The following is a 22,070-nucleotide window of genomic DNA, read 5'->3' as shown; positions in this document are numbered from 1 at the left end:
GTTGTCATCAGATTGGCCCCCAAAAATCTAGTCTTGCTAGTCCTAAACTTAGGAACATGAGTTGAATAGATACATATATATATATATATATATATATATTTTTTTTTTTTTTTTTTTTTTTTTTGGTCCAGTCGTGGGGCTTGAACTCTGGGCCTGGGCACTGTCCCTCAGCTCTTCACCACTTGAGCCACAGCGCCACTTCCAGCTTTTTTTTTTCTGCTTATGTGGTGCTGAGGAATCGAACCAGGGCCTCAAGCATGCAAGGCAAGTGCTCTACCACTGAGCCACCTTCCCAGCCCTAGAAATTATTTTTAAATTTTATTTACTGAGGTGAGCCATGCATTAGCAATCACCTCCTACCTCCCTGGAAGAGTAAAGATGAAATGTATCCCACTCTCAGGGCACATTTCCCAAAAGCATAAATTGGGGGTTTATTCATCTGTTTACTTATTGAGACGGGGTAGTCCTATGCTGTGGCTTGAGCAGCTTCCCGAGCCGCTGGATGGCAGGCCTAGCCATGGGCATGGCAGGGCCTGTGCAATCGGCTAGGTCCTGACACTTAGTCCACAGCCTGCATGGTTTCTCACCGACAATGTCAGGCACCAGTCATTAAATGCTGTACTGGAAACCATGTCAAGAATGGAGTTCCACCAAACTGGCCAGCAGCACGGAAGCAGCGGAGCTCCAGAGGCAGAGCAGGTATCCCCAGGCCATGCAATGCACCACAGGCCTTTGGTGGAGGTCAGTGACTGGACTACAGACCTGAGTGCACCTACGCACTTCATGGCACACTTCACTGAAGCCACAGCGACTCAGACTGTACCTCATTTTCTCCTGGTGCCATAGTCGTGTTCTAAGACCAACTGGAATACTCTTGATGGGGCTAAATGCATGCGAGATCTGCCATGAAGTCCTCTAAGGTTGCTGTCTTACTAAACAGGCACAATGTGAGGCACACCAGTAAAGGAAGTTGCGTGCATTCCTGGTTCTCCCCTGCAGAAGGCCCAGCTGTTCCCGGGCCTCACTGAGGAGCTGAAGCAAGGCCCCTTGGCAAAGAAACGCTAGGACATTGCTCCTCGGAGAATTGGATTTAATACTTTGCGGATTCTCTCTTTGCTGTCAAAAAGTCTGGGCAGAGGTCAGATCTTAAACCATTCAACCATATATATATGTTAAAAAACAAAAAACCCTAAGTCCCCATGGGGCTCAGGTCCTTGTCTGCAGGGGGAGTCGCAGGGCCAGCTCCGTCAGATGAGTCATGTCCGGCTGTTTGCTTCGCTTCTTGATGTATTCCAGAGTTTTCACCTAGGAGGGAAGAGCAAGGTCTGTGTCACGTGTGGCTCACTACACTGGGAACCCACGCCGGGTGAGTGTGCCGCTGTGTGAGCACATAGTAGAACTTGAACCATAACGTGCCCTTAAAATCAGAGGGGGTGCCAGGTATGAGGGCATTTTCATGTGAGGAAGCCTGGTGCCAGCTAGGAGCCCGGGCGAGCAGGGCTGGCTGTGTGTGGCAGTGCTGGTCCTCACCATCGTCCTGCTGTCAGCACAGCCATGCCTCTGTGCCAGGTGCCACAAGTTGACAGACAGCTGGTTCAGCTTGTTGTTGCGCAGGTCCCCGTGGGCCAGGATGCTGTTGAAGAAGGAGAGGCCCAGCAGGCTCTGGCGCTTCAGGGCCTGTAGAGAAAGGGTGGTGACCCCCTGCACTGGGACTTGGGCCACCCGGGGCCACAGAGCCCAGCAGAGACTCTGTGGGTAGGTTCAAATGCCAGCTCTCCCATGTGTTTGCTGCTCCACCCACTGAGTCCTGCTGCCTCTCCCATCTGTGAAGTGGGAGCCAGGTGTACACCTCATGGAGAAAGAGAGGGCAAGCTACGCCTAACACTCCATTTCAATGGGAGAGGGGGAAATAGGTATCTAGAACTCACAGCAGGCCCATGAGAGGTCCCCTCCCCAAAGGTAACAGTCACTAGGAAAGGCCATGCCAACAGACAGGTTCCTGAGCCCAAGCCAAACTGTAGAACCAGGAGCCGTGGCCAGCAATCATGGGAAGGGAGGTGGGGAGTTACTAGCTGAACACAGAAATCACAAAATCATCTGCCACATGGAGATGGGACAATTGAGTCCCAGCAGATGATCATGGAACCTCGCCTGCACATGAGCGTGAGTCCTGCACTCAAGGACTCCAGCCTGTGAATGGCTCTAGTCAGAATTCAGTGAAGCTACTTGAGTGAAGCGCTGGGTCCTACACAGGCTGGAACATACACTGTTCCTGTGCTTGGACAGATCAGCGAAAGGCCCTTGCTGAAGGTCCTAGTGCACACCGGGAAGCCAAAAGTGCTAGAAGTGGTGGTGCACTCTTGAATCCTGGCTATTCAGGAAGAGGTAGGAAGGATTGTGATTGAAGGCCAGCTTGGGCAAAAAGCCTAACACCCAGGTGTCAGTGGCTCATGCCTGTAATCCTACCTACTCAGGAGGCTGATATCTGAGGATCATGGTTCAAAGCCAGCCTGGGCAGGGAAATCCATGAGACTCTTATCGCCAATAAACCACTCAGAAAACCAGAAGTGGAGCTGTAGTAGAGTGCTCATCTTGAGCTGAAAAGCTGAAGAACTGCCCAGGCCCAGAGTTCAAGCCCCTTGACTGACAAAACAAAAACAAAAAAAAGCCTAGCACTCTATCTTGAAAAACTACAAGTGGTAGGTGTGTGGTAGAGCACCTGCCCTGCATGAGGCCCCAAGTTACTATTTCTACTGTTCTGGCTAAACTTGCTTGCCTTGGTTTCCATTGTTCAGCAGGAACCGAACATGGCTCCTGCCCTTCAGAAGGGTGCTTGGGTGTGGCCAGCACGGCTATTTATAGACTGGACAGCTTTTTTGAAAAGGTCCTACTGTGGCACTGACGTCATGACGCAAAGACAGCCCACCCCAGCTCCCAAGGAGCTTCCACTCGAGAGTCCACACCACATTGTGACTGCCACCAAGTGTCTGGGGAGCCTGCCACAGAGAGGAGGCCAGGGTGACCACTTGAGCTGTGCAAGCAGAGCAGCTGTGAGGGCAGATGTGATTTTACTGAGACACAATTTCACTCCATAGTGCAGGCTGGCTGCAGACCCACAATCTCGCCCTGGTCTCTCAAGTGCTGGAGCATCACAGGTATGTGCCACCACATCCAGCTTGGTTTTGTTTGACAGAACATTCTTAACAAGCGTTGCTGTCCTAGGAGTTGAGAGGAGCAGTGTGGTTTCCAGAGACTGCCCTTGCAGAATCGCTTCCCTTCCAGAGTGGAGCAGTGCCCCACTGGGAGCACATGCCAGAGGCCCCACCTCGTCTTTGGCCAGGGTCTTCAGGTGCTCCAGGATCTGGGCCATCACCACCTCACACAGCTTGTTGTTCTCAGCCAGGAACTTGGAGTCTCCCCCGTAGAGGCTGTCGTTGGAGTCCACTGATGGCACAAAGGAGACTATGAGATAGGCTGTGGCTGAGGTGGCGAGGAGACGCTGTGTCCATGGGGCCTGGCCAGTGATCACTATGGCCACCACAGCAGTTACGAGGGACAGGGCTGAGTGCTGCCCGTGGCGTGAAAAACAAGGTAATATAACCAATTCCCTTCTAGGGGTGGGGAAACTGAAGCCAGAGGCAGCCCAAGTTAAAATCTAAACCCAAAAGCCAGATTCCAAAGCCTGCCTGGGATGGGGTTAGGAACAGGCCAGGATTGATGCTTTCCTGCTATTGTTCCAGATCATTCCATAGTTTGGCCCATTAGTGGACCTCTAAGATCATTTAATGGTCACAGTGAAGTCAGGTGCTACAACACCTAAATCCCTAGGCCTTTTCCAGGGTTTTCCCTCTAAACCCCGGGGAGGAGGAAGGGAGAAGGCTCCTTAGCCTTGTGGGAGGCACTGCGTACCTCTGTCGATGTGGTACAGGTAGGTCTCCTGGCTCATGGCGGACAGCAGATGGAGAACACTGGTGTAGATGCGGATCCTGTCATCACTTGTGTCCTCCCATGTGTAGTCCTGGATCACATTGAGAAGCTCCCGAACAAGAAACAGGACCCCGTGTTCCGGATGATCCTGGTGGAGAACCAAAATAGGAGAGATCAACCAAAATAGGAGGCAAGAGAAACAAGTCTCCTTTTACCCACTGGGGAGAGAAGGCAGGGTTTCCTCCCCAGGCCAGGCCAGGCCTGTCACAAGCAGAGAAGCAACTGAGGAAAAGGGGAAACCCCACTCCCTAAAGGGGTCAAGGAATGAAAAAGCAGCTCCCTTGCCCTGGACATTGATCAAAACGAACCAAGCAACTCAATGGCAGCGATGGGAGGGAGGGAGAATGAGCGGGATAGAGGGAGGGAGAATGAGCGGGATAGAGGGAGCAGCTGACACTATGCGAAAGGAAAGGAATGCTCATATCACCCAATGTGGAAGGAATAACTATAGTCAAAGCCCGTAGAACTCATAAACTTCATAGACCACGATAGACAATTTGCCTCATGAAGGTTAGAATGTGTTTGTGACTAAGCATCACTATCCCACAATACTGCGAAATGTGTGAAATTATGTAATCACTAATCACAATAAAACATTTGCAAAAAAAAAAACAAAAAAGCTCCCTGTCAGATTCTGGCCTGTTTCTAAAATGACTGCCTGGTAAGAAAGGGTCATCCCCAGCGCCGACCACAAGCAAGACTGGGTCTCCCAGTGGTCGGGACAGCAGAAGCCTGGTGCTCAGGCTATAAGAACAACTCAGGAGAGTTAGCAACTGCAGAACTACCCCCATCACCTCAGAGAGGGAGATTCCCACACAGGTTTAGGAAAACCATTGTGTTTCCGTCGTTTCATGATGCTAGAAAAAGGACCACACCATAAAAAAGTGAGCAGCTTCAATTCAGCTTCAAGGTCTATGCAAATGCAAACCAATCCCCAGCTCCCCCGGCATTCCTCCTCATCCAGCCAGAGCTCACGGCAGCCACATCACTCAGGTCTCAGTAGGATACACGACCTGACCATCAAATAACAACTTGAGTCTGCGCACAATGGCTCACATCTGTAATCCTCATCAGGAGGTGGAGATCAGGAAGATCACAGCTTAACACTAGCCCAGACAAAAAAAAATTGATACTATCTCAAAGTTGGGCATATCGGCATTCACTTGTTATCACACCACATAAGTAGAATCATGGTCTGGGAGGGCCTGGGCATACATGTGAGACCCCAGTCAGAAATGTAAAGCGAAAAAGAGAAAAGGGTTGAGGCATGGCTCAAGTATACAGTGTCTGCCTTAGTAAGTAGAAGGCCCTGAGTTCAAACCTCAGTACTGCCAAAAACAAGGGCCAAGATTTAGAGTACCTACTGTTGATGGCCCTATTAGGAATCCCATTTCACAGATGGGAGATGAGCCAGAGAGGTGAGTGGTACAAAGTCAAACTGCTGGTACCGAGAGGACCCATGATTGGCCAACCTGGCAACCTTCCTGACTGCAGATCCGACTCAGACCCTGGCTCTCTCCATTGGCACTGGGCATGTGCCTAGCTGGGGAAGCATCCATGCAGGGGAGCAGAGTACTCAGTATAAATGAAGTGGTCACTGACCACCAAGGGTAGGCTGACAGCAGCCTGGTCCACCGTGGACATGCACATTGCACATAGAGCAGGGCAGTCATCACCATCAACTTTAGAACATTTCCTCACCCCAGAATGGGACTTGTATCCATGGGAGCTGAGGCACACGTATCCATGGGAGCTGAGGCACACTCATGGCCCAACTCAAGAGTCCATAGACAGGTCTGTGGGAGGCCATGGGGCCTCAGAAGACCGATGACCCTGAAGGCTGGCTGGCACCCTGCTCTGGGACACCCAGCCTTGAACTGTGAGAAACACAGGTTTGTCACTCAGGCTGCCTGGCTAATGGAACTTGACTGCAGCTGCCGAGCTAACTCCTACCCAGGTGCACTCCAGATCCCCAGCACCCCAGGCATGGCACAAAACCGTTTTCATTAGGCAACTCCAAATTCTCTTTTGTGTGGGCAGGTACTGGTTTGGGTTTTTTTATGTGGTTGTGTGTGTGTATCAGTCCTGGGGCTTGAACTCTGGGCCTGGGTGCTGCCCCTGCGCTCTTCAGCTCAAGGCGAGCACTCTACCACTTGAGCCACAGCACCACTTCTGGTTTTCAGCTGTTTTATTGGAGATAAAGAGTCTCATGGACTTTTCTGCCCAGGCTGGCATTGAACCCTGATTCTCAGATCTCAGCCTCCTGAGTAGCTAGGATTACATGCGTAAACCACCGGCGCCCGGTTTAGGTACTGGGGTTTGAAGTCAGGGCTTGGGCACTGTCCCTTCACTTTTTCTGCTTAAGGATGGCTATCTACTTCTAGTCTTATGGTGGTTAACTGGGGATTAATCAGTCTCTCACAGACTTTCCTGCCTGCTTTGAACCTTGATCCTCGGATTTCAGCTTCCTGAATAGCTAGGATTACAGGTGTCCAGCCACATCTTCAGGAAAGCCAAACCTATGTAGGTAGCAGACAGAGTGTACTGCACTTTGGGGCCCCATATCTTGGGCCTTCAGGGAAACATACCGGCACAATTAGCAAAGTGGAGAAGAAATTGCAGAGGAATTCCAGAAGGAAGGCTTCAGAAGGCCGCATCTTCCCGTCGATATTTATCATCTTGGGAACTTCTGGCACGAGGCTGATAGCAGCTTTGAAGAAAGCATCAGCTGCAGGGAGAAGACAAGCTGAGATGAGCACTGCAGATGCAGGGTGGGGTCCTCCTTCTTCAGGGTCCCACTCAGACCCAAGATGGGCTGAGCAGAGGGTTCTAGAAACCACAAGGAGATCTGGCAGATTGTTGGAGAACAGGAAGCTGCTGATCTCAGAAGCCAGCTCAGAGAATCTCAGTTCAGCTTCCATACCATACAGGAGACACTGGCCTCAGCCTGAGTTGGTTCAGTGAACTCCCAGATGGAGGGAAGCTATGTCAGCCCCTTCACAGGTATGGGGTAAGGAAGGACTCAACACCCCGTGGATGGGCCTGAATCTTTTCTAGTACATGCCCTTTCTGGTTAAAATGTTTACTAAAGAAACACACGTGGAACTGGGTGTGGTGGGGCACCCCTGTAATTCCAGCTGTTAGAAGGGGTAAAGTAGAAGTACTGAGAGTTTCAGACCAGGCAGAGAAGACCTGTCTGGAGGTACAGGGGAACCACGGACTAGGCACAGTAGGATACACTGTAATCTCAGCTATTTGCAAAGCAGAGATCCCAGAACAATCGGAGTTTGTGACCAGCCCATGCAAAAGATTGGCAAGAACATTTCAACTAACTAGATGTAGTGCTACAAGCCTGTCATCTCAGCTACTGAGAGGCACAGGTAGGAGGATCTTGGCCTCTAGGCAGGCCCAGGTAGAAAGTGCAAGATCCTATCTGAAAAATAACAAAAGCAAAAATGGCTGGTGGTATGGTTCAAGTGGTAGAGTACCTATCTAACAAGTGCAAGTTCTTGAAGTAAAACCCTAGTAGTACCAAAAAAAAAAAGGGGGGGGGGGGGTTGGGGGAAGAACGAAAAGAAACCCAACTACTGAAGAGTCTAAGGAATAACCATGATGGAAGTGGCACTGTGGCTCAAGTGGTAGAGCACTAGCCTTGAGTGAAAAAGCTCAGGGACAGTGAATGCCCAGGCCCCAAGATCAAGCCCCACAACCAACAGAAAATAAACCAACAAAAAATAAAACAAATGAAAGGAATGAGCATGCATGCACAAGCCACTTTAGAGATTTCTGACTGGGGGAGGAAAGGGAAGAGGTGTGTGCGTTTGTGTGTTGGTGGCGTTTAGGTACTTGAGCCACCTCTGGCCCTTTTTTGGCTTAGTTTTTTAACATGGTCTCACATTTTTTCCGCACACCAGCCTAACCATGACCCTACTACTTATGCCTCCCACTTGACTGGAATGACACCTTTAAAGCCTCTTCTAAGGCTTTAAAAGGTTTCACTCTGTGCCCCATCCTGGGCTTCTTTGGGTTACCACAGGCTCTTGAGGGTCAGTGGCCTCGCTGGGGCCATCCACCCACAGAGCCTTTCTGTGCAATACTTTGATCCAAGTCTCTTGTCTGAGCAACAAGCTTTCCCATTCTAAGCCACTAAGCCATCAGCAAATCAGACAATTGTTGGAAAGCTTCCCAACACTCAGAATTAAAATGTACGTTTGCTCATTGTGTACAAGAGCAAAACTTTGGAAAGAGTCCAAATGTTTTTCCAACAGAAGGAACATTTTTGGGGGGAAATAGGGGAGGATGTAGGGAGAAGGAATTTATAACATGCCCAAAAGAGAAACAATGCTAAAAGACATTACAAAGACTGGGTGGAGTACTGACATGTACTGACATGGGGACGGGGGCCCCCAAGATTTACCAAGAAGCCAAAAAAGCTCAGAAAAAACACTGTAGGAAACTTGGCCTCCTCTCCCTCCTGAGGGGGCAGAGATGGTGTGTAAACACAAGAATACAGACAGATGAAAGGGAGAGACAGGAATAGAAGAATGATGAATATTCTTTAATGGATATACAGAAGAAAATGAAAAATGTCCAATCTGTTAACACATTTCTGGAAGAAGGGGATGGGGAAGATAGGAGCATGTCACCAGAGGACGTTTTACTTGTCCAAAATCCTCTATTTCTGTATTCTTGCAACACTTTCAAATAAGCATTCCTAACTTTATAATGCAAGTCATTAAAACTTGAAACTGTATCCCAACTGCCTCTCCTGTGAAGAGCATGCGACGCTCTCCCCCACTGCATCCAGACATGGTAGCAAATTCAGGTGGAACTCTGGCCTACAGGACATTCTCGTGCCCCTGGTCTTGGTGACATGGGACATGCACAGAACATGAGTCATAAAACATGCTAAAAGAATGAAAAGCAGCCCACCTTCCGAGGCGCACTGCCTTTCCATAATGCATTAGCTCAGTGCTAATGGAAATCTCCACCACATTATAGTCAGCTTCAAGAGCAAAATGACCTCAAAGGCCATTTGCTGCCAGACTCAGTCCATCATCAATCTTAGACAACTTGGCTGCACGGCTGTCCCGGGCCAGGGATGTCTAGAAACAAGCATTCCAGGAGGTGCAGATCCCCTGATCCCATCAACAAACTCCATTAAAGCTCAGTTCTGCCTCAAAGAGTAATCCACTGTCTTAAGGTCTACAAACTCCACTGTAAAACGCCTTTTCTTGTCTTGTACATTTTCTATCTCTGTGTAAGTCAAGTTTGGAGTGAAATATCAATGGAATAGAAACCACCATATGAAATGGCTGGAGGCATGGCTCAAGTGGTAGGGCAACCTGTTCATCATGGGCTAAGACCCGAGTTCAAACTCCAGTATACCAAAACAACAACAACAAAGTAAGTAGGAAATATGAATGAAATGCAATGTCAGACTCAAGACCCTACAGTCCCGTACATGAATGGTGAGTACTTGCCACAGCCAGGCACACCACCACACATAAGCCATCTCGGAATTACCTATCAATGCTTTACTATCTTCTTATGGAATGACGACGGGAGAAAAACCTGCTGTGATCACTACACAGTTTTCCCCTGAATATTTTCCATCTGCTATCAGCTGGATCCTCAAATTCAGACCCTGAGGATATGAAGGCTGACAGGACCCTCCCTCTTGAGATTAAAAACTGAAGATAAATAACTGAAAGTTAAAATGAAGGCCAAAAGAATCTGCTCTTGCTGGGTCCTATAATCATCTTCCATAAAGCTCCCTCAACTTGAGGACAGGACATTATCTAATGCTAAAGGAAGACAAACAGGCACTTCTAGGTAGAAGCATTTGAACCAACAACTGATCTGTATGTCCTTCACTTCCCTAGGAGTTCTGGAGTGGTGGGCGTGCACAGCTCAGCACATGCCAGCAGATGGGTACATGCGCAGCAACAGCTGCACAAAAGGCCAGGACTGGGGATTGGCTTCTTGCACTGATCCTCCATCAGCACCCCTATTGGCCATCTGGGGTTCAAGAGTTTATTTCTTAGGCTGGGCCCGGCCAGGCAAAGCCACAATGAAGAAGATACAGTAAAGCCCGATGAAGAAGATACTGTGAAGGCCGGAACTGAACTTGGGAAGGACAATGGATGCTCCATAGCCAGCTGAAACAGGATGCTGGGACGTGGACAGAAGCAGCCGTTTCCACAGGCTCATTTCATTTATATTTAGCCATTCTTAATAATTGAATGCATTATTTATTTGGCCAACAACTGCTGTGTGTGGCTCTCAGAACAATAGGCTTTTAGGGTTTTGCACCACAGCACTTAGACTGGAGTAAAATTCATCAGATACATTTTTAAACGTGAAGTGCAACCACATTCCCCTCCCAGCAGTAACTTAAAGCAAGGGTGAGCCAGACGGGAAGACAGAGGATCCATCAAGACAATGGTGGGAAGGGTGAAGCTAACCCCAGCATAACTCAAAAGGTGGGGTCACAGAAAGACCACCACTGAAGACGCCCATCCATCTCACGTGGGGCTCCAGGACTCCAACAGTTATACCCACATCGTGACAGCCTGTACTATACACGCCCAGTATGTAAGTGGTGGAAATATGGTCACAGGCAGGACCAGAGAGGAACCCAGCCACCACAGCCCACTACTGTGCATACCACACACCATGTGGCTGTCTCCTTCCCCCCTCACTCATCCCACTGGCAGTCTGGGCCTGACTCTTAAGCTCCCACACTGTTTGTCTCATCCAGAACAGAAAGCTGGGCATCTATTATGCACACATCAGGTTCCCCATGGGGGTCTCTTGGGTCTCACACACATAGACCTGAGACACATATATGACTCTGTAGTGGCCAAGCAGTCCAACTCCACGTGCTCTGGCATCCTCCACCGGGGCTACCTGCACAGGAAACTCTGCAGGCACCATGACCTGTCTCTAAATGTGCTGCCTCTGTATTCACTCACCACTTTTGTCTTTCTTCTTCCTCCCTTTTTTCTGTCGTGTTAGGATTGAACCCAGGGTCTCTCACACGCTAGGCAGGCACTCTACTACTTGACCCCAGTCTTTTTGTATTTTGTATCTGAGCTAGGAGTCTCTCACTCCCTTGCCCAGACTGCCCTCTTAACTCAAGATCAGCCTGCCACTGCCTCCCAAGTACACCTGGGAATATAAGTTTGCAACACCACATCTACATCTTTTTTCCTTTTTTTTGGTGCCGGTCCTGGGGCTTGAACTCAGAGCCTGGGTGCTGTCCCGGAGCTTGGTTTTTACCCTTGGCTAAAGGTCTACCACTTGAGCCATGGCTCTACTTCCAGATTTGTGTGTGTGTGTGTGTATTTCCTGCCTGGGCTGGCTTTGAACTTTGCTCTCAGATTTCAGCCTCCTGATTACAAGCATGAGTCACCAGCACCCAGCCACATCTGGCTTCTTTCTTCCTTGACAGAATCTCTCTTCCCTCTTTTCAAAATACCTCTCTGTACATGCACATGCACACCCACATGCACACATACGTAGCTGAGTCCTTCTCCACAGAGAACCATGGCTTACCTTGGGAGAGGCACTGGTTGGCCAAGGCAACCTGACCAGAATGCAGGTAGAGATTGAGGCGTGTGAAGATGCCACCCAGGGAGGGGATGGTGATGAAGCAGTAGGCAACACAGGCCTGGGAAGGAATCATGTGGTCAGCAAGTCACAGAGATGCTCGGTGTTCCCGTGCTCACCCTATACATGCTTCCAAGTAAAAACACTTAATCCTACTTTTTCTCTCGAATTACTCTATTTTTTCCATCTTTCCTCTCATCTGTCCAAAAATCTTTGGGAAGGTGGGTAGGGGAGTGTGGTACAGGCAAAGTAATTCTTCACCCATCGCTACAGGACATCACCTAATGTTGGCAAATGCAGAAGAAACACTTAAAGCCAATTCCTTATAGAACTAAAAACATATCAAAACAAATGGGAGAGTTGGATATAGTGGTACATGCCTATAATCCCAGCTTTGCAGGAGGCAGAGGTAGGAGCACAGAGGTCCCAAGCCAGCCCTGGGTAAAAAAGCATGACCTTACCTAAAAAAATTAAAGCAAAAAAGGGCTGGAAGCATGGCTCAAGTGGTAGAGAGCCAGCTTATAGTGTGAGGCCATTAGTTCAAACCCCAATACCACCAAAACAAAAAAGTTAGATTCAAGTGGCTTATGAAAATGCAAATCCATTTCTCAACCATCTCCTCAAAACACATCCAGTTTATCTGAAATGCTGCTTGAGACCAGAAGTGCTTCAGATCTTGGATACTGGAATATCTGCGTATATAAAGAGATGTCTTAGAATGGGACCCCAGTCTAAACACAAAATTCATTTTTGTTTCATATGCACTTTATGAAAGTGCCAATTTTACACAGTCTTTTTTTTTTTTGGGGGGTCCGGTCGTGGTGCCTGAACTCTGGGCCTGGGCGCTGTCCCTCAGCTCTTCAGCTCAAGGTTAGTGCTCTACCACTTGAGCCACAGCGCCACTTCTGGCTTTTTTCTTTTTGCTTATGTGGTGCTGAGGAATCGAACCCAGGGCCTCGAGCATGCAAGGCAAGTGCTCTACCACTGAGCCACCTTCCCAGCCCTACACAGTCTTTTTAATAACTCTGAGCAGGAGACCAAGTTCTACAGTGTAGAGTTTTCCATATGTGGTATCAGGCTGGTGCACACATCAGATTTTCGACTGGATCTGGGAACTGGAGAGGCCCTATCTGTATGAAAATTGAGGTGCCTTTGATCACTTTTTTAAAAAAAAATAACACAAAAACTGATCTACCCACAGATAACTACGGAAATTTTAATCTGAAAAATCAGGACAAAGCCATAAAGCACCCTAATGCTGACATACACTTATCCTCCTCTCAAAACAGCAAGTTAACAATCTGCAAACAAGCAACCCTCGGGAGGAGCATCCTTATCTTTTGCACGCACCCGGACAAAGGCAGCCGTCTTTCTGGAATGATTTCCCCTCATTACTTTCCTCGTTTCCATTGCCAAGCGGTTCACACTCTGATTTGTTAAGAAATAAAACAGAAATGGTCATGAAATGAGAGCTGATCACAGAGTGGGCAGGACCCGAAGTACACATGCATCAACCAAATAAGGCTGGTTAGCAACAGACCCCAAAATACCAAAGGGATCAGCAGGCCCACACAAGATCTTGTCTTGCACACATGTGCCAGAGGGTAGAACAAAAAGCAGCCCCTCAGTGAGCTGGGCCACCCATCAGCACCACAAATGACTGTTTTCTGGTTTAACGAGCATCCAGGGTTCACTTGAGGCACTTCCACAAATCCAACGTTCTAAGCTTAAGAGAAGCTTCCAAATCTAAGGGTATACCATTTAGCAATGTTATTTTAGCTATATTCACTAGCTCATTTGATTCTTTTTTTTTTTGGTCAGGTCATGGGGCTTGAACTCTGGGCCTGGGCACTGTCCTTCAGCTCTTCAGCTCAAGGCAAGCGCTCTACCACTTGAACCACAGCACCACTTCCGGTTTTCTGAGTAGTTTATTGGAGATAAGAGTCTCATGGATTTCCCTGCCCAGGCTGGCTTTGAACCATGATCCTCAGATCTCAGCTTCCTGAGTTAGCTAGTATTATGGGCGTGAGCCACCGGCACCTGGCTTCTTTTGATTCTTCTAGCCCTCCAGCTTGGTACTTGTTACCTACCCCCATTTTACAGATAGTCTCTACATTTTAGTTGTACTAAGGTGACTTCTAGCTGTGACAGCTCACCCCCATGCACCCTGGCCTCTTTTGGTCCCTTGCTACTGCATCGTGTGTGCATCTCCAGAACAGGGTCATGCAAAAAGTGAACTATGCAAAGGCAATGAGTGTGAAATAGAAATAAGCCATCAGTGTGTGATCTGCTTCCAAGGTTGGGCAATAATACAGTGCCCACCAAGTGTACACACTTTATTAGCAAGTAATTATACTTAAGAATGGAGTAAGTTGGGTGCTGGTGGCTCACACCTGTAATCCTAGCTACTCAGGAATCTGAAATCTGAGGATGGCGGTTCAAAGCCAGCCTGGGCAGGAAAAGTCCGTGAGACTCTTATCTTCAATAAAAAAAACATCAAAAAACCAGATGTGGTGCTGTGGCTCAAGTGGTAGAGCACTAGCCTGGAGCTGAAGAGCTGAGGGACAGCACCTAGGCCCAGAGTTCAAGCCCCATGACCAAAAAAAAAGCAGAACTAGAGCTGTGGCTCAAGTGGTAAAGAGCCAGCCTTGAGCAAAAGAGCTAAGGGACAGGGCCCAGGCCCCAGTACCAAGAAAATAAAAAAAGGAATAAAAAGGGTTTTCTTACAGTTGATATATATTACTTTTTCAATGTGTATTACTTTTACCAAGCTGTTAGGCCATGAACACTAAAGCTTTCTGAACCTAACCTCATAACAGCACTGTTACTAATTCTTTTGGCGTAAAGACCACGTATTCGGTGTAAGGCACTTAATTCTTTGGCATGCAGAAAGAAGAAAATACAAAGCACCGATCTTATTAACCCATGAGAAACTGGGCATGTAAGTTAGGGGTGAGCTGAGGTGGCAGACACAAGTCAACCACTGGTGGGGGGACGGGCAGACAGACAGAAAGCATTAATGGAGAGAATGAAAACCTTACGTGGATCAAGTGTACAAGAACAGGCTCCAGATTACAAAACATTGACCTGGACTCAACGTAGAAACTTATCTGCTGCTCAAAATCACGGCCAAAGGAAACCTAGGATCAAGGCAGGGAATGGTGTCGTTAGCAAGAACATGAACACACACATACACAAATACACACACACTTCTCTCAGTAGACAGGCTGTACGCACTTCACCCCGTGTCATGTTACTGGCTCAGCTTAATGGGTAAGACCACTAGAGTCAAGGGTACCTAATAGAAGCTCACACAAGAAAGGAGCTTCCAGGCTTAGGAGGACAGACATGGAAAAGGAAATGAGGGAATTTTGTTTATTAATCATGGACTTTTCACAGGACATAAGGTTGGACCCTGGGAGCCACTGATCTGAGGGTTCCCCTAACTTGGACCACACCTTTCTGCCTCCTAATGGAGACCCAATCTGGGCAGCTCAGTAGTAGCTGTCAGAGCCACAGATGCAGATCGAAGTTTCTCTGCCATAAAAGTCCCCCTCTCCTCTTTCCTGCAAATAAGAACAGCTGGATGGCAGGAGATCCACTGCTCCATTCATCCTTTCGCCCAACAAGGCTTAGCTTGACCATTTCCACTATGGCTATGGGGTCTCTTGTTTCCTCCAACACTTTTCCTAGTAACATGGTGACTTCCAGAGAAAGCTGTAATAGAATGAATACCCCTGGCAGGGTACTGTATAGAAAAGCTCATGGGACAGGCACTGGTCAAACCCACAGGTGCCTTTCCCACACGGGAATGGAAGGCTATGTCTCTATCTTCAACACAACTGACAGAACCAGGTGGACAGTTTCTTCAGCCCTTGGTGTTGAACAAGTGACAATTTCAAGGTTATAGCCAAGAGGTCTCATGGTTTTGGGTCCATTCTGTTTGGGTTCAGACATTTCCATTAAAATAGAAGACATAGCCAAGTGCTGGTGAGTTACACCTAAAATCCTAAGTACTCAGGCAGCTGAGATTTGAGGATCATGGTTTGAAGCCAATCTGAGAAGACAAATCCAAGACTCTATCTCCAGCTAGCAAGCAAAAATCTTGAAGTGGAGGCATGGCTCAAGTGGTTAGAGCCCCAGTTGGATTGGGGGGGGGGAGGAAAGTGAGAGTGTGAGGCCTTGAGTTCAAGCCCCAGTACCAGCACATGAGCACATGCACAAGTAGAGGGCACACCAAGCTAGGTGTGTCAGTGTATATCTATAGTTCCAGCTAGCAGGGAAGCTGAGGCAGGAGGATTTCTTGAGCCCACAAGCTCAAGGCCAGCCTGAGCAACATAGCAATGCCTCATCACATACAAAAGAACCCAGACATTGGGGTCAGTCGGTGTTTAGGATGCTTCCAAGGGCCACAATATTCCCCCCTGCTTTTGCTGTCTTTTCCCAAGGGCTCTCTAACTTCCTCCAGTCAAGAGGCGGCGTCTCTTCCCCTCCCCTCTATCCAGTCTAGCCTTGTGCCTTGCTTTCACCAACAACATGGAGTTGAATATAGCAGAGCTTCATTTTCTTTCCTCTCTTTTTGTTTTCAGTTGGTCATGGGGCTTGAACTCAGGCCTGGGCGCTGTCCCTGAGCTTTTTCACTCAAGGTTAGCGCTCTACCACTTGAGCAACAGCTCCACTTTGTTTTCTGGTGATTAATTGGGGATAAGTCTCATGGACTCTTCAAAGCCTTGGCTGGCTTTGACCCATGATCCTCACATCTTACCCTCCTGAGTAGGTAGGATTAGAGGTGTGAGCCACCAGCACCAGCTCATTTCTTTTATAATTAAAATTTTTTTAAAAAATAGTATTGCTATGTAGCCCAGGCTGGCCTCAAACTTGCCATTCTGTCTCGCCCTCCCAAGGTGCTGGGACTACAGTCATGCACCACCCCACCTACCTCACTGGGTAATTTCTAAGCCTTGGCCTTCGAAGGCCTTGAAGCTAAGGTGTATGCCCTCAGGTCGAGAAGCCAACACTGTGTAAGACAGCACAACTGAGAGAGACCACCCAATGATGAGAAGAGCTTGTACAGAGACACCCAACACACAGCCAGCACATGCCTGAGGAAGTGAGTGAGGTTGTCTTAGCCCTCAGCGCACTCTTTGCTATGTGCAGTTGACACCTGCTGGAGCCACCTGGCTACTTAGCAAACTTGCAGACCCATAAGAATTGGCTTACAGCAGTGACCCAAAGCCACCACACTCCAAGGGGAGTGAAACCAACAGAGAACTAGATACCCGTGTCTACTGTCATGGATGGTCACCAGCCATCGCAGAGAGCGACCCCTTTCTCACTGTGCTCCACATCTCCAGCAGTACATGTCTCTTGGCTAATCAGTGTGTTGGGACCTCAACCCAAGTTAAAACAAAGAAACTCAACTTTAGGACTTTTCTGAACTATAGAGCGGAGGGTGGAAATCAAGGCCTTAGCAAAGAGGATGGAGAGCGTGAATGTCTCCAAAAGAGAGGCAAGCAGAGCAGGGTAGGGAGCTGGAGCCAAAGACAACACCAACAGAGGGTCCTGATGACAGGACAGAGGCCCCAAGTCCAGCCGCTCCAAGGTTTCATGCATAGTACTTCTCCCCGCCTGTGACAGCCCCTCTTGTATCTCTCCTGAAGCCAGCTTGCCTTGGCTCTCTCTGACCCTGCGGGAGTCCTAGCTAATGGAAGATGTTTTCTAATTTCATCATATCTCAGTAAAAATGAACCGCAGTAGGAGACACGTAAACAATGACATCACATCTCCAGGCGCCCTACAACGTCTACCCCTGAACTTACCATTTTTATAAATCCATTAATCAGATGGGCCAGCGTTCTCTTCTCGTCTTCAAGAGTGAGTGCGCTAGAATCAATAATTGTGCATAATTAACACAGAGGCAACACACAAGTGTTTCTGAAGAGAAAAACCCAAGAGGCAAGCAGTTTAACTGATAAGTCTGTGTTGTCTAGATTTCAAAAGCTTTCCAACAGGCTGGGCATTTGGATAAAAAATCTGTAGTCAAAATGAGAAAAAAAAATTATGGAGGCTTCCTTCTCACCTTCAAAGATGCCATTCTCAAGCTAGGCTTACTAATAGGAGAAGGGAAGGTAACTTTCTCAGGATTATAGGCAGCAAGGCATAATGGCAAATCCTGCATTTTAGACAAAACGTTGACATTATATTATTTTTAAAACAAATCTTGCTGGGCGCCAGTGGCTCATGCCTGTAATCCTAGCTATTCAGGAGGCTAAGATCTGGGATCATTATCTGAAGCTAGCCCGGGTAGGAAAGTCCGTTGAGACTCTTATCTCCAATTAACTGGCAAAAAGCCGTAAGTGGAGCTATGGCTCAAGTGGTAAGTGCTGACCTTGAGCAAAATGCTAAGGGACAGCACTTAGGCTCTGAGTTCAAGCCCCAATACTGGCACACATACACACACACACAAAAAAAAGAACCTCTCACTCTCAGGGAGAATAATATGCTTCAAGTTTGATTTTTGTAATTATTCATGAATTTAATTCTAAAATTAAAAAAGAAGAAAAAAAGGAAAAAAGAACAGGAATGTATCTTCTTGATGCTGAAGTTCCAAAAGATTTTTCTTAACATTTTCCAGTAAGTCAAGCTGTTGTGCTTAAAAATTCTTTTGGAAACCAAAATAGCCACATATAAGCAAGAATTATCTTAAATCTAGTCGAATGGAAAAATGTGTTATTAAACAACAACCAAAAAGAAAAACCACACCAGAACTACAAAGTGGTGATAACTGTGCCTCTGACTGAAAGAGAAGGGCTGCGGACAGACGTGAGCCCTCATTCTCTCTCAGAGCCCTCCAGTAGGAAGCGTCAGCAGCTTCATCTGGATTTTCATGACGTGGCTAATAATGAGATAAAGTGAACAGGCTGCCTTGCTGGATGAGTGAGCTCACCATTATCCTGTCTCCCGCTCCACACACTGAGCTCTCTTGGGTGAAACCAGCCTTTCTCCTGCAGAAATCCCTAGCTGGCACATTTGCCATCTCATTTTCTCAGGAAGGTTGCCCTTAGCACTTGATTTTCCAGGGCTGGAATATCCTCATTACCAAGTCTTAATGGTCAAGAAAACTACCCAGGGGAAGCTTCTGGCAGCCATTCCCTAAGACACCCTGAGGTGGTTCTGAACCCCTAGCCAAAGCGTGACTTACTTCACAGAGTCATGCATAGTCTTGCAAATGTGCAACAAGGCATTCAGGATGACGGGGTCCTTGGTGGGTTCCTGCTGATGCCTGGGAAACAGGAGAGACAATGATAATAGGGATGAGCCAGTGACTTAGAAGCTGCAGACCAGCAGGCTAACACTGGGTGTGGCTCAGTTCACCAGCAATGACTGGAGGTCTAGGTTTCCTCTTCAGTCTTCTTTAAGAATAAGCTGCTCTCCTACATACGTGGTAGCACCCCCTAGCTGCAAAGCTAGAGCATAGCTACATGTGCTAGGCCCTGCAGAAGGCAAACCTGCTTCAATGCTGAACGGCTAAGATACCCACCACCTGACCTGGAACGTGCTACGTGCCAGGCAAACAGTAGCTTGTCCTTCCCAGTAAAACGAAATGGCCAACTTCCATAACAACTCCACCTGAGTAAAGTAGGGGCATTTTCTCTAGGCATATGAATGATAGTAATTTTTACACCTAGCCCAGGAACCATGGAAGGCCTGCAGAAGGCCTGGCACGTGACAGAATGAACACATATGCATCCCATGTGCTTGTCAGCTACCCTCGGCTGTTTGCCTGTATTGATCATTTTGCATGGCCCAAGAATGATGTTATAAATATCTAAATGGCCCTTGGCAGAAAAAAGGCTCTCCACCCAACAGAAAGATAAGAAAAGCTTACAACATAGTTGTGCAAGATCAAACCTCATTTTCCAACATAAAGAAATTTTCATTCTGTAAATTCTACCTTGTCCTAAATAGAACCCACATGAAATCACAGGTAAACTGACTATACAATAATGTCTAATATATTTAAAAACTCAATATGCAATTTTTGTTTTGTTTTGTTTTTGTCCGTCATGGGGCCTGAACTCTGGGCCTGGGCGCTGTCCCTCAGCACTTCAGCTCAAGGCTAGTGCTCTACCACTTGAGCCACAGCACCACTTCTGGCTTTTTCAGCTTATGTGGTGCTGAGGAATCAAACCCAGGGCCTCATGCAAGCAAGGCAAGCACTCTACCACTGAGCCAACTTCCCAGCCCTCAATATGCAATTTTTACAAAGAGTTTTCTGCTGGTCCACATACTGTCAGTACCCCTTGCTTTCCTTTTCTCTTATTACCCATACATTTGCTTCATTTTCTATATCTTATATATATTACCACTTGAATCCTAATTTTTTTTTTTTTTGGGTCCGGTTGTGGGCCTGAACTCTGGGCCTGGGCCCTGTCCCTCAGCTCTTCAGCTCAAGGCTAGCGCTCTACCACTTGAGCCACAGCGCCACTTCCGGTTTTTTTCTTTTTGCTTATGTGGTGCTGAGGAATCGAACTCAGGGCCTCGAGCATGCAAGGCAAGCACTCTACCTACCACTGAGCCACCTTCCCAGCCCCTAATTTTTTTTTTTTTTGGTCAGTCATGGGGCTTGAACTCTGGGCTTGGGCACTGTCCCTGCACTCTTCAGCTCAAGGCAAGCACTCTACCGCTGGAGCCACAGTGCCACTTCCGGTTTTCTAGTCGTTTATTGGAGATAAGAGTCTCATGGACTTTCCTGCTCAGGCTGGCTTTGAACCACAATCCTCAGATCTCAGCCTCCTGAGTAACTAGGATTACAGGCATGCACTACCGGCGCCCGGCTTTGAATCCTATTTTTATCCTTCCATTGGTCTCATTACTGGAAGGCAAAGTTGTTTTAAATAACTCTGTAATGCTGATGGCAGACTTACACAATACCCAGTTTTCACTTTGTTGGTTTATTTACTGCCGGTACTGGGGCTTGAACTTAGCTTCTGCTCTCAATTCAGCTTTTACTCACAGCTGGCACACTCCCACTTAAGCCATGCCTCCAACACTTTTTGCTGTAGTTATTTTTGAGACTGAATTCCCACTTCTTGCCCAGGCCAGCCTGAACCACATTCCCTTATGTTTCCTGCTTAGCTGGATGACAGCAGTGCACTGCTATACCCACTTTTTACTGGTTGAGATGAAATCTCAAGAACTTTTTGCCCAGGCTGTCTTCCAACTGTGATCCTCCCAAATTCTACATCACAAGAAGCTAGGATTATAGGTATGAGCTACCAGCACCTGCCTCCTTATAGTGTCTTAGGTATGAGATGTACACACGCAATATGATTTAACAACAAATTTTCCAGAGACACTCACTTGATAAAGGCTTCCATGATGGACTTGCAGACCTCTACCCGCACACTCTCTTTCTGGAACATGTCCAGAAATGGCAGAAATTTTTCCTAGAAATAAAGAAGCCAGCCTACATGCCATTGGCACAAAGAAGGGAGAGACAAAGGAAGGGAAGGAGGGAGGAAGGGAAGAAGGGAAAGAGGGAAGGAGGGAAGGGGGGAAAGGAGAAGGGCAGGGAAAGTGTTCAGGACTCCCTTGGGCTTTTAAACTATTTCAGGTTAAGCTTCCCTCACTTGAAACTCTCACTCGAAAATGCCCTAAAGTCTACAACTGTGTTGGCATCAACACATGCCAGGATTGGAAAGTTTCACACCACAAAACTTGGCTTTAGACACATGATTATTAAGACACTATACCGAAGTGCTCCAGGCCACATACACATAAAGCAGTAACCAATTTTGTGTTTATACTTGGGTCCACTCTAGTGTAATGAAACATCTCATTATATAAATACAGACATTGTAAAATCCACAAAGCATGAGCTCTGAAGTACCTGTGACCCCCACATTCCAGAAAGGACCACAAGCAGTATACCATGTGAAAGGAAACTAGTGTGCACGGGAACTGGGGAGGAAGGTGTCTAGTTCAATCTCAGGACTGGAAAGCTGTATGGCACCCAGCAGGTGTGCACATCCCACTGCTATGTAACCAACAAACACCAGCTCCACTTATGGCTTTTTTGCTGTTGGAGATACAAGTCTCATAGACTTTCCTGTCTGGGCTGGCTTTGAACTGTGATCCTCAGATCTCAGCCTCCTGAGTAGCCAGAATTGTAGGCTTAAGTCACTAGTGCCCAGCAAATGAAGAAAGCAGAGAGCGCTTCTCTTTTCAATTGATGTGTGTTATTTTTCCAAATGCTGCTTAGACTGTTAGGACAGAATTAATTCATTGATTTAACTGCTTTACGAAAGGAATGATGAGGAATTCTTACGGCCAGGGGGATGTTGAAAACCTTACTGAGAAATAGAATAGAGACTTGCAAAGACAGCCAAGGATCACTTACCACAGAGAACAGAACCGAGAAGTCATGGAAATGGGCAATAACTTTCTTGATTATTGACTGAAGCTGT

At 47.5% G+C, this 22,070-nt stretch overlaps 1 protein-coding gene across 1 annotated transcript in view; it reads right to left on the bottom strand.

Moving 5' to 3' along the window:
* Positions 1-251: 251 nt before the first annotated feature.
* Positions 252-22,070, bottom strand: part of Vps35l (VPS35 endosomal protein sorting factor like) — a 56,757-nt gene continuing 34,938 nt past the window's right edge. The window contains exons 20-31 of the mRNA XM_042666757.1: positions 22,004-22,066; positions 20,965-21,050; positions 18,803-18,883; positions 17,421-17,484; positions 14,643-14,741; positions 12,952-13,029; positions 11,548-11,662; positions 6,576-6,715; positions 3,910-4,075; positions 3,326-3,444; positions 1,531-1,677; positions 252-1,305 (exon numbers count right to left, since the gene is read on the bottom strand). Coding sequence (XP_042522691.1) covers positions 1,207-1,305; positions 1,531-1,677; positions 3,326-3,444; positions 3,910-4,075; positions 6,576-6,715; positions 11,548-11,662; positions 12,952-13,029; positions 14,643-14,741; positions 17,421-17,484; positions 18,803-18,883; positions 20,965-21,050; positions 22,004-22,066 — 1,257 coding nt within the window. The 3' untranslated portion in view covers positions 252-1,206. The remainder of the gene's footprint in view (positions 1,306-1,530; positions 1,678-3,325; positions 3,445-3,909; positions 4,076-6,575; positions 6,716-11,547; positions 11,663-12,951; positions 13,030-14,642; positions 14,742-17,420; positions 17,485-18,802; positions 18,884-20,964; positions 21,051-22,003; positions 22,067-22,070) is intronic.

This window comes from Dipodomys spectabilis, unplaced genomic scaffold, assembly GCF_019054845.1.
Source record: "Dipodomys spectabilis isolate Male_0828 unplaced genomic scaffold, ASM1905484v1 ptg000366l, whole genome shotgun sequence".
Lineage (NCBI taxonomy): Eukaryota > Metazoa > Chordata > Mammalia > Rodentia > Heteromyidae > Dipodomys > Dipodomys spectabilis.
Note: the sequence above shows the minus strand (reverse complement) of the source record. Positions and strands in the feature narration are given on the sequence as shown.